Here is a 23,425-nt window from a genome sequence, read left to right as displayed (position 1 = left end):
GGGGCACAAAGGGTGGCGCTCAAGAGCTGAAATTCCTCGTAGTACGTCATTACGTTGGTGTTTCTTGCACCGTTAGCATGCACCATTAGTATGCAAGACAAGATCCTGGCATATGCCCTTTTGACAAAAGTCAGATGCCTCGGTTGGCCAACAATCGTACCGTGTGTACGAGGCTTAAGACCCCATACACACTATTAGATTTTCTGATTTTCTTCAGATTTACCCAAAACATATAATATTAAGTCAAACCTTAAGAGTTTCAATTTGTATGCAATCAGGCAGGCCCTTGGAATAAATGGTTTTGGTAAATCTAAAGGAAATCAGACAATAAATGTTGTATTGTGTGTATGGGGTCTTAATGACTGTACACACAATACAAAAATCAGATGGAAAGATTCGTACGGCGTGCTGTCTGGCGATTTCTGTGCTTTAGACAGCTGATTTTATTTTTTTGTCAGACAAAAGCTGGATGGGTAGACTATAAAATTCTTGTTAGATGTTAACTCAACATTCGATTTTCGTTTCATTAGTTTAGTTTTGGTCCAAAAAAAATGGTAAGTGCAAGACTACGCATGCTCAGAAACTAAAGAATACATACAAAACTATTCAACACATGACATTTCTTCTGAAGTTGAATTTTGTCGTACCAAAATTTTGGTATAGTGAGTAACCTCTTCTCTTTCGACATGAGACTAGAGTAGAATTATAGGGGTCTGATAACGTTGAGTGTTTGAGTGTTTTATATATATATATATATATATATATATATATATATATAGATATATATATCTATATATATATATATATATATATATATATATATATATATAAATAATAGATATAGAGAGAGAGAGAGAAGAAAACCTCGAAGAGGAGGGTGACCACATCTGCTTTAAACTCATGGAAGAAGAAATGCAGTCAATTTCCCCAGTAAAGGACATTCCTCTTGAAAATTCTGATCTGATCCTGTTTACAGAGTATTCACATCTGTAGAAAGGAGTTCCAAGAATGGCATATGCGATGACAACATTGGAGGAAGTGACTGAGACCCAACTACTCCCTTTATCACTTTCAGCGCAGGTTACCAAAGTGGTAGCACTCACAAGAGCCTGTGAGACCGCAAAGGATCAAACAGCCAACATCTACACTGATAGCGAGTATGCTCTCAAAGTAGTCCATGATTATGGATCCATAAGGAAGAACAGAAGATTCACAACTGCTGCAGTAGAACCAATTCAAAACTGGAAATATGTATAAGAACTTTTTGAAGCAGTCACCCTCCCAAAGGAAGTAGCCATCTTGAAAGTCAAGGAACATACTGGAGGACAACCCATGGAAGAAAAAAGAAACCAGTTGGCTGATCCTAATGCCAGGAAGACTGCTGAAACATCAATGGAAGCAATCATGACCCTAATCACTGATTTTGCAAAGGAATAAGAAGTCCGTAACAGATTGAAGAAAAGGAAGAAAACAAATACAGAAGGCGAAGGAACTGATTAAGAAATGCTAAGACTATTCATCTGATGATATGAATGAAATCATGAAAAGGGACAGAGCAAAGAAGGACCAAGATGGACTCTTGTGCAAGGAAAATGGAATATTTGTCCCATCTCAAACGGAGAAGATGATCATGAAACTAGCCAATGGCCCAAGTCATGTAGGCCCTAAGGCAATGGAGAGAAACATAAGCAAGGCTGGATGGTTTATTCAATACTCCAGAAATGCATATCAAGACTTTGTTGAGGGGTGCATAATCTGTGCTAAAAACAACCCAGGAAAACCGACCAGGGTAAGACATTTGGCCAAGCCACTACTCCCTTTCCAAAGACTTCAGATTGATTGCATCCAATTGCCCAAATCAGGCCAATATCAATATGTTTTGTTGTGCGTAGACATGTTTTCAAGCTGGATAGAAGCCTGACCGGTGGCTAAAGCAAATGCCAAGACAACAGCAAAGAAGCTCCTTTCGGAAGTAATGCCGATTTGGAGTCACGGAAACCATAGAGAATGACAGAGGAACACATTTTACTGGACAGATCATGCAAATTATACGCAAGGACTTGGCAATTGATCAGGCCTTCCATGCCCCTATCATCCTCAGAGTTCAGAAAGGGAGATAAATATAGTGGAATCATTAACCACTTCAGTCCTGTAGGATTTGGCTGCTCAATGACCAGAGCACTTTTTACCATTTGGCACTGCGCTGTTTTAATGTGGTGTTCCAGCCTCTAATTTCTTTTTAAAAGTCAGCAGCTACAAACACTGTAGCTGCTGACTTTTAATAAGGACACTTACCTGTCCAGGGCACCTGCGATGTCAGCCGATCCGTCCATAGTATCGTGTGCCATCCTCACTAAGGGAAACAGGAAGTGGAGCCTTGCCTCCTGCACATGTGCGAGTCCCCCAGCGATTTCTGAATGGGCGGCTGTCTTTTGTGGCACACACAGGTCCCACACAGGTTACATTTTTTTGTTGCATTTCTATGTCATTTTTTCAGGGTGGACCTCCACTTTAATTGGTAATTGTGTGGTCATAAAATGCTGTACCCACACAAAATTTGTGTCCTTTGTTTTCCCACAAATAGAGCTTTCTTTTGATGGTATTTGATTGCCTCTGCAATTTTTATTTTTTGCGATATGGAAAAAGACCGAACATTTTGAAAATGTTTTATATTTTCTGCTTTTTGTTTTATAAAAAAAATCCAATAACCTAAATTTTAGTCATACATTTAGGCCAAAACATATTCAGCCACATGTCTTTGGTAAAAAAAAATTCAATAAGCATATATTTATTGGTCTGCGCAAAAGTTATAACGTCTACTACTAGGGTACATTTTCTGGAATTTACGCAGCTTTTAGTTTATGACTGCCTATCCCATTTCTTGAGGTGCTAAAATGGCTGGGCAGTACAGCCTCCCCTCCCCCCTCAAATGACCCCATTTTGGAAAGTATACACCCCAAGGAAATTGCTGAGAGGCACATTGAGCCCATTGAATATGTAATTTTTTGTCACAAGTGATTGAAAAATGACAAAAACAACAGAAAATTACACAAAGTTGTCACTAAATGATATATTGTTCAAACATGCTATTGGCATTTGTGAAATTACACCCCAAAATACATTCTGCTGCTTCTCCTGAGTACGGGCATAACATATGTGTGAGGCTTTGTGGGAGTCTAGCTGTGTACAGGACCCTGAAACCCAAGCGCCTTCAGGCTTTCTAAGGGCGTAAAATTGTGATTTCCCTTCCTCACTACCTATCAGAGATTCGGAGGCCATGAAATAACATAATAGCACAAACTCCCCCAAATTACCCCATTTTGGAAAGAAGACACTTCAAGCTATTTGCTGAGAGGCATGTTGAGTTTTGCCACAAGTTTTAGAAAATATATATATATATTTTTTTTACACAAAGTTGTCACTAAAATATATATTGTTCAAACGTGGCATAGTGATATGTGGAATTACACCACAAAATACATTCTGCTGCTTCTCCTGAATACGGGGATACTACATGTGTGGGACTTTTTGGCAGTCCAACCGCGTACAGGACCCTGAAATCCAATCACTGCCTTCAGGCTTTCTAATGCCCCGTACACATGGTTGGAATTTCCAATGGAAAATGTTTTATGGGAGCTTGTTGTCGGAAATTCCGAATGTGTGTAGGCTCCATCAGATGTACCCTACTCTATTGGTTACCTTCCCTCTATTTTTTTTATATAGCTAACTTAGGGTGCCAAGAGAGGGGGGGCACTAAAACCGAGGGTCCTCCAAGTGCTTATGGCGCCACCCTGCTCACACCTGCTCAGTACAGCAGACCCATGACAGGTAGACGGGCACTGTGAACTTCAGCTGCTGCCTCCACACTAACTTTCACCAGCTGTCATGCCCCCTACACCTCTTCCTTTCTCCCTGCTGAAAGGCAGATGATGGGGACAAAACAAGACATCAACAAAATGACCTCTTTCACAAGGGACAGACTCTGCTTTGCTTAGCAGGAGATCTGTCTGCTGATCCCCTGTTGAGCAGAGCTGCAGGATAACAGGTCCGTGTCCCCTTATGCAGAGCAGACACAGACACAGCCCACTCTGCTCTATGGGTAGTTGTATATAAACAGACCGCCTGTCCGTTTACACCCAACTGGCATCTTCCCTGATCTGCCCAGACAGAGTGTGTCTGTCCACCCCACCAGTTTGTTTTTGGCAGATTGAAGGGCTCAGGGCCCTCTTTCATCATAGTTGCCCCTTACAGTGTAAAGGGGAACTCTGCACATTCTGATGAAAGGGGAAATTCAGGCACTGATTTCTGTCCTCCATGCAGAACTGTTGTCTTCTGTGTGTCCATCCATCTTGGAGCTGTGTGCAGGCAGCCCATAGAAGTGGATGCTTTCAGATCTGTGCATCTGCTCCTGCCCACATGCAATTTTGTCTGTGCGGACACTGTGTCTGCATCCATTTTTGTAGGCTGCCTGCACGCAGCTCCAAGGTGGATGTATGGAGGACTCATCTGAATGAGCCCTAAGAGAGACCTCTGCAGACTCTAATGTATGACTGGAACTGTGCAGACTATGATGTAAAGGGGAACTCTGTGGACTCTGATGTAAAGGGGGCTCTGGGAACCTTGATTGTAAAGTGGGAATGTTGGGGACTTTGATGTAAAGTGCCTTGAAAAATTATTCATACCCCTTGACATTTTCCACATTTTGTCATGTTACAACCAAAAATGTAAATGTATTTTATTGTTTTTTTTTCTGTAATAGACCAACACAAAGTGGCACATTTGTGAAGTGGTAGGAAAATGTTAACTGGTTTTCAAAATGCTTGTGGAATGGAAATAGTATGGCACATCTGCAAACCTATCAAGACATGGCCGTCCACCTAAACTGACAGGCCGGGCAAGGAGAGCATTAATCAGAAAAGAGCCAAGAGACCCATGGTAACTCTGGAGGAGGTGCAGAGATCCACAGCTCAGGTGGGAGAATCTGTCCACAGGACAACTATTAGTCGTGCTCTCCACAAATCTGGCCTTCATGGAAGAGTGTTAAGAAGAAAGCCATTGTTGCAGTTTGCGAGAAGCCATGTGGAAGACACAGGAAACATGTGGAAGAAGGTGTTCTGGTCAGATGAGACCAACATTTAATTTTGGCCTAAAAGCAAAACCCTAGGTGTGGCGAAAAACAAACACCACACATCATCCTGAACACACCATCCTCACCGTGAAACATGGTGGTGGCAGCATCATGTTGTGGGGATGTTTTTCTTCAGCAGGGACAGGGAAGCTGGTCAGAGTTGATGGGAAGATGGATGGAGCCAAATACAGGGCAAGCTTAGAAGAAAACCTGTTAGAGTCTGCAAAAGACATCAGACCGGGGTGGAGGTTCACCTTCCAGCAGGACAACGACCCGAAACATACAGCCAGAGCTACAATGGAATGGTTTAGATCAAAGCATATCCATGTGTTAGAATGACCCAGTCAAAGTCCAGACCTAAATCCAATTGAGAATCTGTAGAAAAACTTGAAAATTGCTGTTCACAGACGCTCTCCATCTAATCTGACAGAGCTTAAACTATTTTGCAAAGAAGAATGGGCAAAAATGTCCCTGTCTAGATGTGCAAAGCCGGTAGAGACATCCCCAAAAAGACTTTCAGCTGTAATTGCAGAGAAAGGAGGTTCTACAAAGTATTGACTCCGGGGGGGCGCTATACAAATACACCCCACACTTTTCACATATTTATTTGTAAAAAAAATTGAAAACCATTTATCATTTTCCTTCCACTTCACAATTATGTGCCATTTTGTGTTGGTCTATCACATAAAATCCCAATAAAATACATTTAAGTTTTTGGTTGTAACATGACAAAATGTGGGAAATTTAAAGGGGTATGAATTCTTTTTCAAGGCACTGTAAGCCCCTGTACACACGGACGGACATTCCGACGGAAAATGTCCGATCGGACAGTGTTGTCGGATAATCCGACCGTGTGTGGGCTCCATCGGACTGTTTCCGTGGGAATGTCCGACCAACAAAGTTTGAGAGCTGGACATTAAATTTTCCGTCAACGTGATCTGATTGGACTTTGTCCGATCATTTGTAGAGAATTCCGATCGGACAAAGTGCCACGCATGCTCAGATCAAATTACGAGACCCAAGCTATTGGCTACTAGCCTGAACATAATCCTGTTGTAACGAACGAACGAACGTCACCACGTTCCGAACAATCGGATTTTCCGACAACTTTGTCCGACCGTGTGTATGCAACACCAGTTTTGGACAAAATCCCTCGGAAAAAATCTGACGGATTTTGTTGTCAGAATGTCCGACCGCGTGTACAAGGGCTTAAGGGGGGGGGGGGGGCCTGGGAACCTTGATTGTAAGGAAAGAATGTAGGGGAACTCTTTTGTAAGGAGGGACTTCTGGGGACTTTGATTTGGGGAATAAATCTGTGCACTCTGATGTAGGGGAAGGGCACTAATGTACAAAGGGAATGCTGAGGACATCGATTTTAGGGGAACTCTGTGGATTCTAATGTGTAAAGGTGGAAAACTGGAGACTCTGAGGTGAGAGGAGACTCTGGGGACATTGATGTAAGGAGGGAATCTGGGCACCCTGATGTATAGAGTAATGGGTGGGGACTTTGATGCAAGGCGGGGGCTCTGACGTAAGAAGCGATTCTGATGTGCAAATAAAATGTATGCCATATGGGGGTTGGGGGTTGCATTGAGGGGATGGCAGGAGGATGGTGGGAAGAGCACCAAAATGCACCTTCGCCTAAGTAGACAAAAATCCTTGCACTGGCCCTGCACCTCGTCCATTCAGAAAATGTTTTGCACTATAACCATAACTTTATTAGGATGATTATATTTCTGATTTGTGATTAGGGTTGCCACCTTTTCTATAAGTCAAACCCGAACACTTTAGCAGCTCACGCCAATTTTTTTTTTTGTATAAACTATACATATATTTTGCTACTAAATAACATTTCGAATCATATGAAGTTAATAACAAGAGTCCCCCTTTGCATCAGAGTCCACAGAGTTCCCCCTTTTATATCTGAACTCTCAGGCCGCGTACACACGCGGGGACTGTTCGCCAAACTTTGTCCGTCAAACAGTTTCGGAAAACAGTCCGCTCAAAATTAGCATGGACGGACATGGCCACACACGACGAACGAACAGTTTGCTGAAACCGTGCGCGATGACGTGAACGGCACGTACGACGGGACGAAAAATACGACGTCCTATACACTGCATTATAACTTTCGGCGTGTAAATCCTTTCTGAGCATGCGCGGAACTTAGTTTGTCGAACAAGCCTACACAAGTTTCAGCGGACAGTTTTTCGGAAATTCCGAAAAACCTTGTTCAGCGGACTGTTCGCTGAAACTGTCCGCTGAACGCCCACACGGGCGGACTGTCCGCCGAAACACTGTTCAGCGGACAAAGTTGGGCGAACAGTCCCCGCGTGTGTACGCGGCCTCAGTCAGCGTACACACGGGTGGACTGTTCGCTCAACTTTGTCCGCTGAACAGTGTTTCAGCGGACAGTCCGCTCGTGTGTGGGGCTTCAGCGGACAGTTTCAGCGGACAGTTTGACGAACAAAGTTTTTCGGAAATTCCGAAAAACTGTCCGCTAAAACTTTGTTTGAGCGAACAGTCCGCCCGTGTGTAGGCTACTTTCGAAATGAGCAAACTGTTCCCGCTCGGAGGAAAGTCTGCTCATTTCGAGCGCGTCTCCAGGTAGGCGGGGCCCGCGAAGGAGACATCGCTGGCCCCGCCGCCTGGTATGGACTTAAAGGGGAACCCCAACGCCGAAAAAAATCGGCGTGGGGGTTCCCCCAAAGTCCACAACAGACCCTTGTCCGAGCACGCTACCCGGCCGGCCAGGAAAGGGGGGCGAGCGAGCGCGCCCCCCCTCCCGAGCCGTACCAGGCCGCGTGCCCTCAACATGGGGGGTGCCTTGGGGAAGGGGGGGCCGCGCGGCCCCCCCACCCCAAAGCACCTTGTCCCCATGTTGATGAGGACAAGGGCCTCTTCCCGACAACCCTGGCCGTTGGTTGTCGGGGTCTGCGGGCGGGGGGCTTATCGGAATCCGGGAGCCCCCTTTAATAAGGGGGCCCCCGGATACCGGCCCCCCACCCTATGTGAATGAGTATGGGGTACAATGTACCCCTACCCATTCACCTGTGAAATAAAGTACAAAAAAAAACACAACACAGGGAAAAAATATTTTATTGCACAGCTCCGGGGGTCTTCCGTCTTCGGGGGTCTTCTCGCCGGACTCCTCCGCTATCTTCTTGTAGCTCTTTTGCTTGGGTTGCTTGGGTTGCTTGGGTTGATGTCACATGGGGACTATGACATCGTAAGGGGGCGGGGTCACCATGTGACCAACCCATGTGACATATACCATGTGACACCGCCCCATTGTCACTATATAAGTGGCAGCGCAGGGCGGCTCTGGCATTCCGGCCGGAGAGAGCGACGTGTCAACATCTCCTGGAGAAGAAGAAGAAGAAGAAGAAGAAGAAGAAGAAGAACGGAAGGCGGCGGCGACAGAAGACCGGGCCACCGCCTGCAAAAGAGCTACAAGAAGGCGCGGTGGCCCGGCAGAAGAACCGAAGAGGGGGACAAGACCCCCGAAGTCGGGAGAAGAGGCCGGCGGCGGGGAGGAAGAAAGCCGGACTCCTCCGCTAGCAAAAGAGCTACAAGAAGATAGCGGAGGAGTCCGGCGAGAAGACCCCCGAAGACGGAAGACCCCCGGAGCTGTGCAATAAAATATTTTTTCCCTGTGTTGTGTTTTTTTTTGTACTTTATTTCACAGGTGAATGGGTAGGGGTACATTGCACCCCATACTCATTCACATAGGGTGGGGGGCCGGTATCCGGGGGCCCCCTTATTAAAGGGGGCTCCCGGATTCCGATAAGCCCCCCGCCCGCAGACCCCGACAACCAACGGCCAGGGTTGTCGGGAAGAGGCCCTTGTCCTCATCAACATGGGGACAAGGTGCTTTGGGGTGGGGGGGGCCGCGCGGCCCCCCCTTCCCCAAGGCACCCCCCATGTTGAGGGCACGCGGCCTGGTACGGCTTGGGAGGGGGGGCGCGCTCGCTTGCCCCCCTTTCCTGGCCGGCCGGGTAGCGTGCTCGGACAAGGGTCTGTTGTGGACTTTGGGGGAACCCCCACGCCGATTTTTTTCGGCGTTGGGGTTCCCCTTTAAGTCCATTCCAGGCGGTGGAGCCCGCGACGTCTCCTTCGCGGGCCCCGCCTACCTTGACACGCGCTCGAAATGAGCGGACTGTTGCCTCGTGTGTGGGCGAGTCCGCTCATTTCAAAAGTTGCGCGGACTTAGTACGACGAACAAAGTTTGCCGTATTTGTCCGCTCAAAAAGTGCCGTGTGTGGGCGTGTTCGTTCATTCAAAAGTTTGAGCGGACTGTTTGACGAACTTAGTTTCGGCAAACAGTCCCCGCGTGTGTACGCCGCCTCAGAGTTCCCTTTCACTGGGGGACTCTGCAGACTCTGATGTCAGACTTGATTCACCCCTATGCATTTTAAGTGCTTTTTGCATTTTGCAGATTTGCACTACAGCCTATTTTTAACATGGTTTCCTATGGAACATGTGACGGACTGGGGTTTATAGGGTCACAAAACAGACACCCCAAAGCAAAGTACATATTCATTTTTTTTTTATATTTCTAAACATCTCCCTTCTATTCTATTAATAACCAGTAGATGGCAGAGAAGGTACACAAACAGAGTCTATATAAGGCCACCCACCATGTGACTGGAAATTAAACTACTTCCAGCCATAAAGTTAGTGGTCATATCTCATGCTGTTTGTGTGATTCTTTGCAGGTATGTACTCTAAATTGTTCCTAATCTGTATTAACCTGTGATAGAAAGATTCCTAAACATCTTGAGCAGATGCAGAAAAAGTCTCAGCAGATTTTATGCTATAGTTTTGCTGTAATTAGAAGTTTAGAACAGCATGTGTCAGAAACAAGTGAAAAGTGCATAAGAACATGAAAATACTGCATTAGTCAGAACAAATGTCTATGATAAACACTAAACCTTTCTAAATAGGTATATTTAAACCTGATTTATTGAAAATTGCATAGATTTATAGAAGCACATGTTTTCTGTTATTTAATATAGAAAAACCTATTGTATGTAAAGCTTATGTATTGCATCATACAGACATGCAATGTGCACCATCTAGTGGTTAAAAAAGAGTACTACCATGAAAATATTTGTATTAAAGCAATGTATTGCCAGTATGATTATTGCACACTTAAAGTGTACCAGAGAGATAAAGATAATTATCTATAACACTGAATAACAGGGCTATATATGTTATTAAAATATAGTAATGTTCATTGTTGTAACTACGTTTTAAAATACTTTAGTTAAAATCTGTATTATATATATTGTTAATGGTTATAAACATGTGACTATAAAAATGTAAAAGATGTATTGTTATGTAAAATTAAACTACTTCCAGCCATAAAGTTAGTGGTCATATCTCATGCTGTTTGTGTGATTCTTTGCAGTCCACGCCAAGCTGATCACCTTATCTCATCGCGTCTACAATCATCGGCTCTCTTAATTCACATTTTGAGGCCGGTAACATTTTGGGGGCTCGTCCGGGATTCGTTGGGTTACCAGTGAGAGGGAAGTGCGAGACAAGCGTGAGCCTGCTACAGAGCTACAAGGAGAGTCGTGAGAGTCGTCTGCCTCGTGAGTGCAAGTCTTCAGATTGCAACAGAGATGGCGTCTCCTCATCGTGCGCTGATGTGGGATATCCGGAAACAAATTCATCTGCTTAATGAAGAACAGCTGCATAGCCTCGCTATTACGCTGGAAGATGAAAGAGACATGGACGTTCCATCAGTGACTGGTACCAACGAAATGGAACTTGTTGAATTTATTAAAGGCTACTTGAGAAGTGATCAGCTGGAAAAGTTGGAAGATCAAGGTATGTCTTACCTACTCATTATCCAAGACAAGATCAATGAACTAAAACTTAACAAGGAAAGTACACCAACTGTGGACATTGCAACCGCTGCAAAAAAAATAAGTAGTGGGACTGCAAGGACTGAACAGGTATCGGAGGTGGTGAGATTAACTGATGTTGTTGCTTTATTGCCACGTAGAGAATTTAAAATGCATGGTGGTGTAATTTCAGATCATGGTTCGGACATGAGTTACAGTAGCGTGTGCAGACAAATTGACGAGGGTCTAACAGAAAAATTCCCTGAATCTGAAATTATACGCACAGTGTTGAGAATAATCAAACCTGGTCATTTTAAAGATATGTTGACTGACAAAGATGATCTTACTGTTGCTGAATTGAAAAGGTTTTTGAAGTCACATATGAGAGAACGTAAGTGGTAATGAGTTATTTCAGGACCTTAGCAATGCTACCCAGCAAGAAAGAGAAACAGCACAACAATTTGTTTACAGGCTAGTGGGGTTAAAACAAAAAGTTCTGTCTACATCACAACATGATAGGCGAGAGCTTAGCTATGACAAAAAACTGGTGCAAGGCATATTCCTTCATACACTGTATCAGGGACTAAATGAGAAAAATTCTAATGTTAGACGAGATATCAAGCCTTATGTGTGTGATTTGACAGTAACGGATGACTTTATCATAGAGCAAGTCACCAGATCAGTTGATGAGGAAACAGAAAGGCAGAGACGCTTAAACAGTGCCCCTAAACATAAACCTCTTACTGTTCGTTCATCACAGACACCAGGGAATAGTGAAAAAGACACCTTGCAACAGAGAGTTGAGGGAGATGTTAAAGCAAATCACACTGCATTAATGAAACTAACAACACAGGTCTCTGCTCTCACAAAGAACCTGGAAAAGATGATGAAGCTAACTCCTCTTGTTGGAAACCAAATGAGTAAGCCACTAACCAATGTTCAAGTTCCAGATATAACTCACTGCAAGCCCAGGTGTGATGATTGCATTAAACGAGAGAGTCAGAACTGCTACCATTGTTTCTACTGTGGTTGGACAGGACACAGAGCGGTTGATTGCTTGAAGAAAAGAAGGCAGTCGGGAAACAACAGACGGTCACTGGGAAAGGGACAACCAGTGACCACCTCAAATGATCTGTCCCATGCTAAGGTAAACAGGGTATTCACCCACCGGTCAACTAGAACACTCCCAAAAGAGAATGGATTCTCCAAACAACACGTAGCACAATTAATTGGAGGAAAATGCCTACTGTCATGTCAGATGAATGGTGTACCGGTTGACATGTTGAGGGATACAGGAGCTCAGGTCAGCATTGTCGGGAAGACATGGTTAGAAAAGTTTCTACCCAGCGTCTCCATTAGGCACATACAAGATTTACTTTGCGATGACAACTTATCCATTACAGCTGCAAATGGTTCTATCATTCCATTCATCGGATGGATTGAAGTCTGCCTGGAATTCGAAAGTAGTGGACATGGAAACTCAGCCATTTATGTGCCAATGCTGGTGAGTGACTGCTCTAATGACAATCCAATTCTTGGGTTTAATGTTATCGAAGAATTGATCAGAGAAAACCGTGACCGACCAAACAGCACCCAGAACCTGACTATCTTGCTGAGTGAAGCTATGAAAGTAAGACAGAGTGTAGCGAATAACATTGTCAATGCTGTCAGTCAAGCAACTGACCCAGGAGAAATATTCGATAGTCGTATGGTCAAAGTGGGGAAGAAGGGACTCCAGATTAAAGGAGGCGAGCTCTGTGAAGTCAAATGCAGAATTAGAGCGTGGCCGAAAGGAGGAATCATGCCATTTGAACCACTTCCCGAATATCCAGTCGAGGAAGGACTTGAACTATTTCCTTCAGTGGTAGATGTGCCAAATGGGTTCTCTAAACTGGTGAAGATACCTATACTGAACCATACTCTACATGACATCTACCTTCCACCCAGAACAGTATTGGGTACCATTTCTCCAGCAGCTGAGATTCTACCATTGTCTCCAAACAAAGACGATGGAAAGGAAATTGATCAGAAGAAAAGGGTGTTTCATGTAAACCAGTTGAATCAAGTGGACACTGCAAATCAGCTACCCACTAACAAATCTGTTAAGTGGCACCCACCTGTCAATTTGGAATATCTCTCAGAAGAAGAACAGGAGATAGCGAGACAAATGTTATATGATGAATCAGATGTCTTTGCTCGAGATGAGGGAGACATAGGATGCATCCCTAACCTGAAACTGAGGATAAATCTGAAAGATGAAACTCCTGTCCAGAAACGCTACAATTCGATACCGAAACCCCTATACAAAGAAGTGAAAGAATATATCCAAAACCTTCTTGACCGAGGTTGGGTAACAAAATCTTCTTCCGCATACTCATCATCAGTTGTTTGTGTTCGAAAGAAGGACAGTAGCCTACGACTATGTGTTGACTTTAGGGAGTTAAACCGAAAGACTATCCCAGATAGACATCCACTACCCAGAATACAAGATCTGCTGGATAGCTTAGGAGGATTTACGTGGTTCTCAATCCTGGACCAGGGTAGTGCGTATCATCAAGGCTTTGTGCATGAAGACTCCAGACATCTGACGGCTTTCAGCACCCCCTGGGGACTCCTGGAGTGGAACCGTATTCCATTTGGATTAACGAATGCCCCAGCAGCTTTTCAGAGATGCATGGAGAATGTATTAGAGGGCATCAGAGACAAATGTTGTTCTCCATACTTGGATGACGTACTTTGCTACTCCAAAACTTTTCAGGAGCATGTCAATGATATTAGGCAAGTGCTTAGTCGAATGCGTGAGCATGGTATCAAACTTAGACTGAAGAAGTGTGAACTCTTTAAACTACAGATTCGATACCTTGGACGAATGGTGTCAGAAGAAGGCATAAAAATTGACCCAAAAGATCTTGAAGCGGTATTACATTTGAAAAGGAAAGAACCAAAAACAGTGGGAGGAGTCAGATCTTTGTTAGGATTCCTGAGCTACTACAGGTCCTTCATTCAAGATTTCTCTCGACTTGCTAAACCACTGTATGAACTTTTGCAGAACACTGAGAAAGAATCTGCTACATCCATCCCCAAAAACAATCGGATGGAATCTATGAAGAAAAACGGGAACAAAGCACAAGTGCCATCTAAAACACCGATTCAATGGACACCCAAACATCAAGCTGTAGTATCCAGACTGGTGGACATGCTAACCAATCCTCCAATTCTAGCATACCCTGATTTTGACTTACCCTTCGTCTTACACACTGATGCTTCCAATGAAGGCCTAGGTGCTGTACTATACCAACGACAAGGAGAAAAACTTCGTGTTATTGGGTTTGGCTCCAGAACATTGACTCCAGCAGAGCGCAATTACCATCTTCGCTCTGGTAAACTTGAGTTTTTAGCTCTCAAGTGGGCAGTCTGTGACAAATTCAGAGATTACTTGTACTACGCTCCAACATTCACCGTTTATACAGACAACAACCCATTGACATATGTATTGAGTACTGCCAGATTGAATGCTGTGGGTCATCGCTGGGTTGGCGAGTTGTCCGATTTCCACTTCGATATCAAGTACAGGCCAGGTAAACAGAATGCAGACGCAGATACACTGTCACGATTTCCGGTGGAACTCACGAAGAATCTGAGTGAGTACACAGAGCTTGTACCATCTGAGGTTGTGTCAGCTATGTGGCAAGGGAGAAAAGCTGTTGACGAAGAAGAGGCATTATGGGTGGCTTCATTGACTCTTCACTCAGAAAGTGATGTGGCCGAAGAATTGCTGAAAGGACAGACAATCTGCCCAATGACTCAGGAGAATATCAGAGCATTACAACAAGACGATACCAACATTAGAGAAGTGGTCTGGCTTAAGGAGAACGACTGGATTCCAAACCACAAAGAAAAGGAGAGTATGACCAGCAAAACAAGACGTTTGATACATGAATGGAATAAACTCAGAGTCGATAAAGGAATCCTCTACCGACATTCTGGAACCCGAAAACAGCTAGTTCTACCAGAAAAGTTAAAACCATTGGTCTTAAGAAATATTCATGATGACATGGGTCACATTGGTACTGACAAGGTAACCCACCTAGCACGTGAACGATTTTACTGGCCATTTATGCAAAAAGACATTGATGAATATGTGCTGAAGAAGTGCAGCTGCATCAAACAAAAGCGTCCAAATATCACAGAAAGAGCACCTATGGGTTCGATTACTACCAGTTCACCTTTGGAGTTAGTATCCATTGATTATCTTCACTTGGAGAAAAGCAAAGGAGGATATGAGTATATACTTGTAATAGTTGACCATTTCACACGCGTTGCACAAGCGTATCCAACTAAGAACAAATCTGGAAAAACGGCGGCAGAAAAGATCTTTCAAGATTTCATACCACGTTTTGGCTATCCAGAGAAACTCCACCATGACCAAGGAAGAGAATTTGAAAACAACTTATTTCAGACATTGCAACGATTGGCAGGGATTTCTCATTCAAGAACTACTCCATACCATCCACAGGGTAACCCAGTGGAGAGACTGAACCGTACTTTGTTACAGATGCTTCGCACCTTAGAGGAAGAGAAAAAGTCAGATTGGAAAGAACATCTTCCACATATGGTTCATGCATATAATTGCACCAGGCATGAAGCCACAGGATACTCGCCATTCTTTCTATTGTATGGAAGATCTCCTCGTTTGCCAATTGACCTAATGCTCAACCTAAATTTGGAAAAGGAATCAGAAAGTCAACCAATATTTACTCAGAAATGGGCATCTAGAATGCAAGAAGCTTACAAAATCGCATCCGAGAATAGCAAAAAATCATCTGCTAAAGGGAAGAAGTACTATGACAAAAAGATAAAAGGAGCACCTCTTCAACCGGGTGATCGGGTCTTAGTACGAAATCTCTCTGAAAGAGGAGGACCTGGTAAACTTCGTTCATACTGGGAAGAATCAGTACACAAAGTGGTAGAAAGAATCAAAGATGGGCCTGTGTACAAAATTCAGCCTGAAAGTGGTAAAAGGACTATTCGAGTACTGCACAGAAATCTTTTACTACCAGTAAATGACCTACCAATTGAAGGACACATTCCAAGAGTACCAATGAAACAAAGGCAATCAAGTAACAGAAAGGATACCAGAATGGATGTGGACCAGGAGGAGGAATGTTCAGATGAAGAAAGATGGTATTATCCTTATATACCAGAGACTACAGAAAGTCATGATTGTGTTGTGTCTCAACCAAACTCTCAAAACGTACAGAAAATTCCATTAAGAGTTTCTGCTGAAGAGTTCTATCCTACAACTACCACACCCAATCTTGAACAAGAAAAAGATGATGGAACAGTAGTTGGCGACCAAATCTGGGCTACAGACATGGTGGGACTAGACACTGCAGAATTACCCTCATTAAGTCAAGACTTACCTGTGAACCAAGATATGCAAATGGAGAATGATGTTGATGGAGAAGACTCAACTCCTGTCAGAAGATCTACCAGACAAGTTAAGCCTAAAGAGATCTTTACGTATGACACACTAGATCAGCCAAGATACATACCAAGTCAGATTCACACCATACAAACTCCTACAATGCTAGCTACTCCCATGACATGCCAGGTAGTTAACGTAGCTCCTTGGTGGCAACAAGTACCTATTTGGGTTACTTAAATCACTAAATAGTGTTCAGATACCAATTGAGTTTAATGTCGGGAGCCATTAACTGAAGGAGGGGAGAGTGTGACGGACTGGGGTTTATAGGGTCACAAAACAGACACCCCAAAGCAAAGTACATATTCATTTTTTTTTATATTTCTAAACATCTCCCTTCTATTCTATTAATAACCAGTAGATGGCAGAGAAGGTACACAAACAGAGTCTATATAAGGCCACCCACCATGTGACTGGAAATTAAACTACTTCCAGCCATAAAGTTAGTGGTCATATCTCATGCTGTTTGTGTGATTCTTTGCAGGTATGTACTCTAAATTGTTCCTAATCTGTATTAACCTGTGATAGAAAGATTCCTAAACATCTTGAGCAGATGCAGAAAAAGTCTCAGCAGATTTTATGCTATAGTTTTGCTGTAATTAGAAGTTTAGAACAGCATGTGTCAGAAACAAGTGAAAAGTGCATAAGAACATGAAAATACTGCATTAGTCAGAACAAATGTCTATGATAAACACTAAACCTTTCTAAATAGGTATATTTAAACCTGATTTATTGAAAATTGCATAGATTTATAGAAGCACATGTTTTCTGTTATTTAATATAGAAAAACCTATTGTATGTAAAGCTTATGTATTGCATCATACAGACATGCAATGTGCACCATCTAGTGGTTAAAAAAGAGTACTACCATGAAAATATTTGTATTAAAGCAATGTATTGCCAGTATGATTATTGCACACTTAGGCCGCGTACACACGCGCGGACTGTTCGCCCAACCTTGTTCGGCAAACAGTTTGTCAAACAGTCCGCTCAAAATTTGCATGAGCGGACTTGCCCACACACGAGCGGACTGTTTGACGAACAAGGTTGGGCAAACAGTTCGCTCAACTTTTGAAATGAACGGACTCGCCCACGTAAGGAGGAGGCAAATCCGCCCATTTCGAGCGCGTGTACAGGTAGGCGGGGCCCGCGAAGGAGACGTCGCGGGCTCCGCCGCCTGGAATGGGCTTAAAGGGGAACCCCAACGCCGAAAAAAATCGGCGTGGGGGTTCCCCCCAAGTCCACACCAGACCCTTGTCCGAGCACGCTACCCGGCCGGCCAGGAAAGGGGGGCGAGCGAGCGCGCCCCCCCTCCTGAGCCGTACCAGGCCGCGTGCCCTCAACATGGGGGGGTGCCTTGGGGAAGGGGGGGGCCGCGCGGCCCCCCCACCCCAAAGCACCTTGTCCCCATGTTGATGAGGACAAGGGCCTCTTCCCGACAACCCTGGCCGTTGGTTGTCGGGGTCTGCGGGCGGGGGGCTTATCGGAATCCGGGAGCCCCCTTTAAGAAGGGGGCCCCCGGATACCGGCCCCCCACCCTATGTGAATGAGTATGGGGTACAATGTACCCCTACCCATTCACCTGTGAAATAAAGTACAAATAAAAACACAACACAGGGGGAAAAAATATTTTATTGCACAGCCGGGGGTCTTCCGTCTTCGGGGGTCTTCTCGCCGGACTCCTCCGCTATGTGTGTGTAGCTCTTTTGCCAGCGGAGGAGTCCGGCTTTCTTCCTCCCCGCCGCCGGCCTCTTCTCCCGACTTCGGGGGTCTTGTCCCCCTCTTCGGTTCTTCTGCCGGGCCACCGCGCCTGGTCCGGTGGCCCGGTCTTCTGTCGCCGTCTTCCGTTCTTCTGTCGCCGCCTTCGGTTCTTCTGCCGGGCCACCGCGCCTTCTTGTAGCTCTTTTACAGGCGGTGGCCCGGTCTTCTGTCGCCGTCGCCGCCTTCCGTTCTTGTTCTTCTTCTTGTTCTTCTTGTTCTTCTCCAGGCGATGTTGACTCGACGAGCTCTCCGGCCGGAATGCCGGGGACGCGCTGTGCGGTCACTTATATAGTGACAATGGGGCGGGGTCACATGGTATATGTCACATGGGTTGGTCACATGGGTTGATGTCACATGGGGACTATGACATCGTAAGGGGGCGGGGTCACCATGTGACATCAACCCATGTGACATATACCATGTGACCCCGCCCCATTGTCACTATATAAGTCACAGCGCAGGGCGGCTCTGGCATTCCGGCCGGAGGGAGCGACGTGTCAACATCGCCTGGAGAAGAACAAGAAGAACAAGAAGAAGAACACGAACGGAAGGCGGCGACGGCGACAGAAGACCGGGCCACCGCCTGTAAAAGAGCTACAAGAAGGCGCGGTGGCCCGGCAGAAGAACCGAAGGCGGCGACAGAAGAACGGAAGACGGCGACAGAAGACCGGGCCACCGGACCAGGCGCGGTGGCCCGGCAGAAGAACCGAAGAGGGGGACAAGACCCCCGAAGTCGGGAGAAGAGGCCGGCGGCGGGGAGGAAGAAAGCCGGACTCCTCCGCTGGCAAAAGAGCTACACACACATAGCGGAGGAGTCCGGCGAGAAGACCCCCGAAGACGGAAGACCCCCGGCTGTGCAATAAAATATTTTTTCCCCCTGTGTTGTGTTTTTATTTGTACTTTATTTCACAGGTGAATGGGTAGGGGTACATTGTACCCCATACTCATTCACATAGGGTGGGGGGCCGGTATCCGGGGGCCCCCTTCTTAAAGGGGGCTCCCGGATTCCGATAAGCCCCCCGCCCGCAGACCCCGACAACCAACGGCCAGGGTTGTCGGGAAGAGGCCCTTGTCCTCATCAACATGGGGACAAGGTGCTTTGGGGTGGGGGGGCCGCGCGGCCCCCCCCTTCCCCAAGGCACCCCCCCATGTTGAGGGCACGCGGCCTGGTACGGCTCAGGAGGGGGGGCGCGCTCGCTCGCCCCCCTTTCCTGGCCGGCCGGGTAGCGTGCTCGGACAAGGGTCTGGTGTGGACTTGGGGGGAACCCCCACGCCGATTTTTTTCGGCGTTGGGGTTCCCCTTTAAGCCCATTCCAGGCGGCGGAGCCCGCGACGTCTCCTTCGCGGGCCCCGCCTACCTGTACACGCGCTCGAAATGGGCGGACTTTCCGAGCGGGAACAGTCCGCTCATTTCGAAAGTACAGCGGACAGGCCCACACACGGGCGGACTGTTCGCTCAAACACAGTTTCAGCGGACAGTTTTTCGGAATTTCCGAAAACTTTGTCCGTCCAACTGTCCGCTGAAACTGTCCGCTGAAAGCCCACACACGAGCGGACTGTCCGCCCAAACACTGTTCAGCGGACAAGGTTGGGCGAACAGTCCGCCCGTGTGTACGCGGCCTTAAAGTGTACCAGAGAGATAAAGATAATTATCTATAACACTGAATAACAGGGATATATATGTTATTAAAATATAGTAATGTTCATTGTTGTAACTACGTTTTAAAATACTTTAGTTAAAATCTGTATTATATATATTGTTAATGGTTATAAACATGTGACTATAAAAATGTAAAAGATGTATTGTTATGTAAAATTAAACTACTTCCAGCCATAAAGTTAGTGGTCATATCTCATGCTGTTTGTGTGATTCTTTGCAGTCCACGCCAAGCTGATCACCTTATCTCATCGCGTCTACAATCATCGGCTCTCTTAATTCACATTTTGAGGCCGGTAACAAACACGTTCTGTAGAGCAAATCTGCAAAATGCAAAAAACACTAAAAATGCATCGGTGTGAATCAAGCCTAAGGGAGAACTCTGGCCTCTAACATAAGAGATGCTCTGGGGACCCTGATTTAAGGGGGAACACTAAGAACTCTACTGGGAGAAGACTCTGATGTAAGGGGAAACCCTGTGGCCTCTGGTGTAACATAAGGGATGCTCTGGGAACCCTGATTTAAGGGGGAACACTGAGAACCTCTGACATGGAGAAGACTCTGATGTAAGGGGGAACACTGTTGCCTCTGGTGTAAAGGGGAACACTGATGAAAGGGGTGCTCTGAGAACCCTGATTTGCCTTAGTGTACTTAGAGGCAGGAGAGAGAAGGAGGAGACTTCAGTCACAGACAGGGATGGATGGTATCTGAGGCTGCTGGATTCAAATTTGTGGCCCCAACTTTCTTTTTCTGAAGCACAGCGCCGGGGTTTGAAGTGTGTGCAGACACAGAGGGGTGGGGGGGGGGGGGAGAGGTGCAGATTGAGCCCTCTCTCCTCTCCTATCTGTGTGTGTTTGGAGGGGGGGGATGTTAGTGCTGGCTTCGGGCAGTGTGAAAGAGTGCAACAGACACCCTCAGCTTAGACAACTGCAGCCAGCAACCCTGCTGGAAGCCATAGTCCAGTCTATATAATGTGTCCAGGTTTCAGGCGGTCTGAAACCCGGACGCATGATTCCAAACCTGAACTGTCTGGGTGAATCCTGGACAGTTGGCAACCCTATTTGTGATATGTATATATACACAATATGGTAGAAAGTGTAGTGCTAAATCTGAACTGACCTTCTCACTGTGGTGAAATCAGATATTACTCACCTAATACTTGTAAAATAGTTGTAGTGAAGAAGGTCCCTTCAGCATGTGACATCTCACAGGTATAATTTCCTCCATCAGATATCTGAGTGTTCTGGATGGTCAGTGTTATATTGGTAAGTGTCATTCTTGTATTGCAGTTGTTGTTTATCTGGAGTCCTCTTTTGGCAAGGTTAGCATATGAGGATAAACACGAAGAATTATTAATGTGATGGATCTTCCATATAACTCCCGTTATTATTTCATCTCCAAGATCCTCTCCACATTGTAGAACTGTAGAATTGCCTTTTCTCCCCACCACAACATCTGGAATCAGAAGAATCAAAAGTTTTTTTGTTAGCACGCTGTTTATTGACCTTGAAAGTCTTGCATTATGTATTATCACCGGGACTCTTTACAATTAGGCAGGTCGATTTTGGTCTAATATTTATTTACAGTACATATACAAAGTCTTTTTTAGCAGACAGTGCTGGAACCTTATCTGACATTAAAATGTGGATTGTCATTCTCAGTCTGGAAATGCTAATTACCTGGCTGTCATGCTCACCCTTTTCTATATTTTCAGTTACTGACTCGTAACAAAATCATATATGATCACTTCTGACTTTCCTTACATTCCTGCTCCAGGACTACTTATATTTCAAATGCAAACCCCCCCCAAAAAAAAAAACGGTTGATCCTGCCAGAAACATGGAGGCACCCTGTGTATTGTACACTCAAGCAGTCAAATAAGCCCTCTCAGTTCTTATCTTATGCCCCGTACACACGAGCGGATTTTCCGTCAGAAAAATCTTGGATGGTTTTTCCAACGGAATTCCGCTCAAGCTTGTCTTGCATACACACGGTCACACAAAAGTTTGCTGGACTTTCCACCGTCAACAACGCGGTGACGTATAACACTAGAACGAGCCGCGAAAATGAAGTTCAATGATTTCGAGCATGCGTCAAATTGTTTATAAGCATGCGTAGGAATTTTGCGCATCGGAATTGCTACAGATGATCGGAAATTTACGATTAGAACTTTTTCCGTCTGAAAAATTGAGAACCTGCTCTCAATCTTTTGCTGGTGGGAATTCAGCCAGCAAAAGTCTGATGGAGTGTACACACCATTGCATTTTCCAACCAAAAGCTCTCATCGGTCTTTTGCTGGCTGAATGTCCGATCGTCTGTACGCGGCATAAGACTACAAAATCACCTCCCCCTAAGTGGGATATAACACACACTTGCTCATTGCTTAGTCTGACATATGCTATGGAGGAGGGGAGGTGCCTGACTGTCATGGGTTTTGCACTTATGAATATGGTTTGCTGAATTCATGTTTTTTGGGGGAGTTGTTACCCCAAAACTTTTTAATGGATTTGTAATAAAGCATTTTTTAAACAAAATAATATTACGTTGGTGTATTACTCTGGCAGAAGAATTCAACACCCTAAAAGTTCCAAGGTTACTATATAACATTTTTTTTTTTCTATGCAATTAGGGGACGTGGTGTTGATTAATACAGCTGGAAACATTTATATGATATTTCCTCTTACTTCCTGTTATGTCTCTGGGACAGGAAAGGGAAACACTTTTTTTTTACTCTGTCCAGATAAAAATAAAACTTTTGGTTTTATATACACTTTAAATACAGTACATACTCTGTTTTTTTATAGCAGTAATCTCCCTGCCCCCACCCTCCTCTCCTCACCCCCAATATAAAGCTCTCACCTGCGGAGGATACATCCCGGTATAGAAGCAGCAGGACCGCCAGAAGATACATTGTCTGCAGGTGAGATGAAGACACTGAAAAGGAGAAATGTGCTATGACAATGTCACCGATACTCACAGCTATTAACAGAATCACACATCCTGTATGTCTAATGGCGTTCTTGGAACTTACATATTGTGGCCAAACAGTGGTCACTAGCAAACCCATCAAGAAAACGCTACAAATTTAATTTGAGAAAATATTTTTGTTTTACACTAAGGGGTGTAACTATACAAAAAATACTGCAGGGCTATTTATCCTTCAAAACCACTTGTGGATTTGTTGTGTGTAAATGGGGGAAAAAAATCAACTGTTGCAAGGCTATTTTCTTGTACAATTGAATGCTATTAAGGCTTCATGCACACGAGACGCCGGTGAAAACTCTGCTCAAAAAAAGCTGAAACGCCCGTTTAGCCGCGTTTGCATGCCGTGTTTAGCTGCGTTTAGCTGCATTTGCGTTTATAAGCTTTTATAAAGATAACATCATGTAGACCCTCCCCAAGCTCTCAAAGCATGTTTTTTTTTCACTATTTCTGCCATATGGGATTTGTCCCATAATTGCATGTGATTCTGAATTACTTCAATTAATTGGTTTTGGATTACATCGGAAGTCATTTTCAGAGATGTGTCTTCCAAGATG

At 44.9% G+C, this 23,425-nt stretch overlaps 1 protein-coding gene across 1 annotated transcript in view; it reads right to left on the bottom strand.

Annotated features, from left to right (window-relative positions):
* The window catches only part of LOC143984094 (cell surface glycoprotein CD200 receptor 1-B-like), a 45,828-nt gene that overhangs the window by 9,348 nt on the left and 13,055 nt on the right, over nucleotides 1-23,425 (bottom strand). The window contains exons 2-3 of the mRNA XM_077484411.1: nucleotides 22,746-22,820; nucleotides 21,039-21,341 (exon numbers count right to left, since the gene is read on the bottom strand). Of these exons, the coding sequence (XP_077340537.1) occupies nucleotides 21,039-21,341; nucleotides 22,746-22,820 (378 nt within the window). The remainder of the gene's footprint in view (nucleotides 1-21,038; nucleotides 21,342-22,745; nucleotides 22,821-23,425) is intronic.

This window comes from Lithobates pipiens, unplaced genomic scaffold, assembly GCF_037356315.1.
Source record: "Lithobates pipiens isolate NorthernLeopardFrog02 unplaced genomic scaffold, aLitPip1_a1.2 Scaffold_16, whole genome shotgun sequence".
NCBI lineage: Eukaryota > Metazoa > Chordata > Amphibia > Anura > Ranidae > Lithobates > Lithobates pipiens.
The sequence above is the reverse complement of the archived record's forward strand: the minus strand, read 5'-3'. Positions and strand labels throughout refer to the sequence as shown.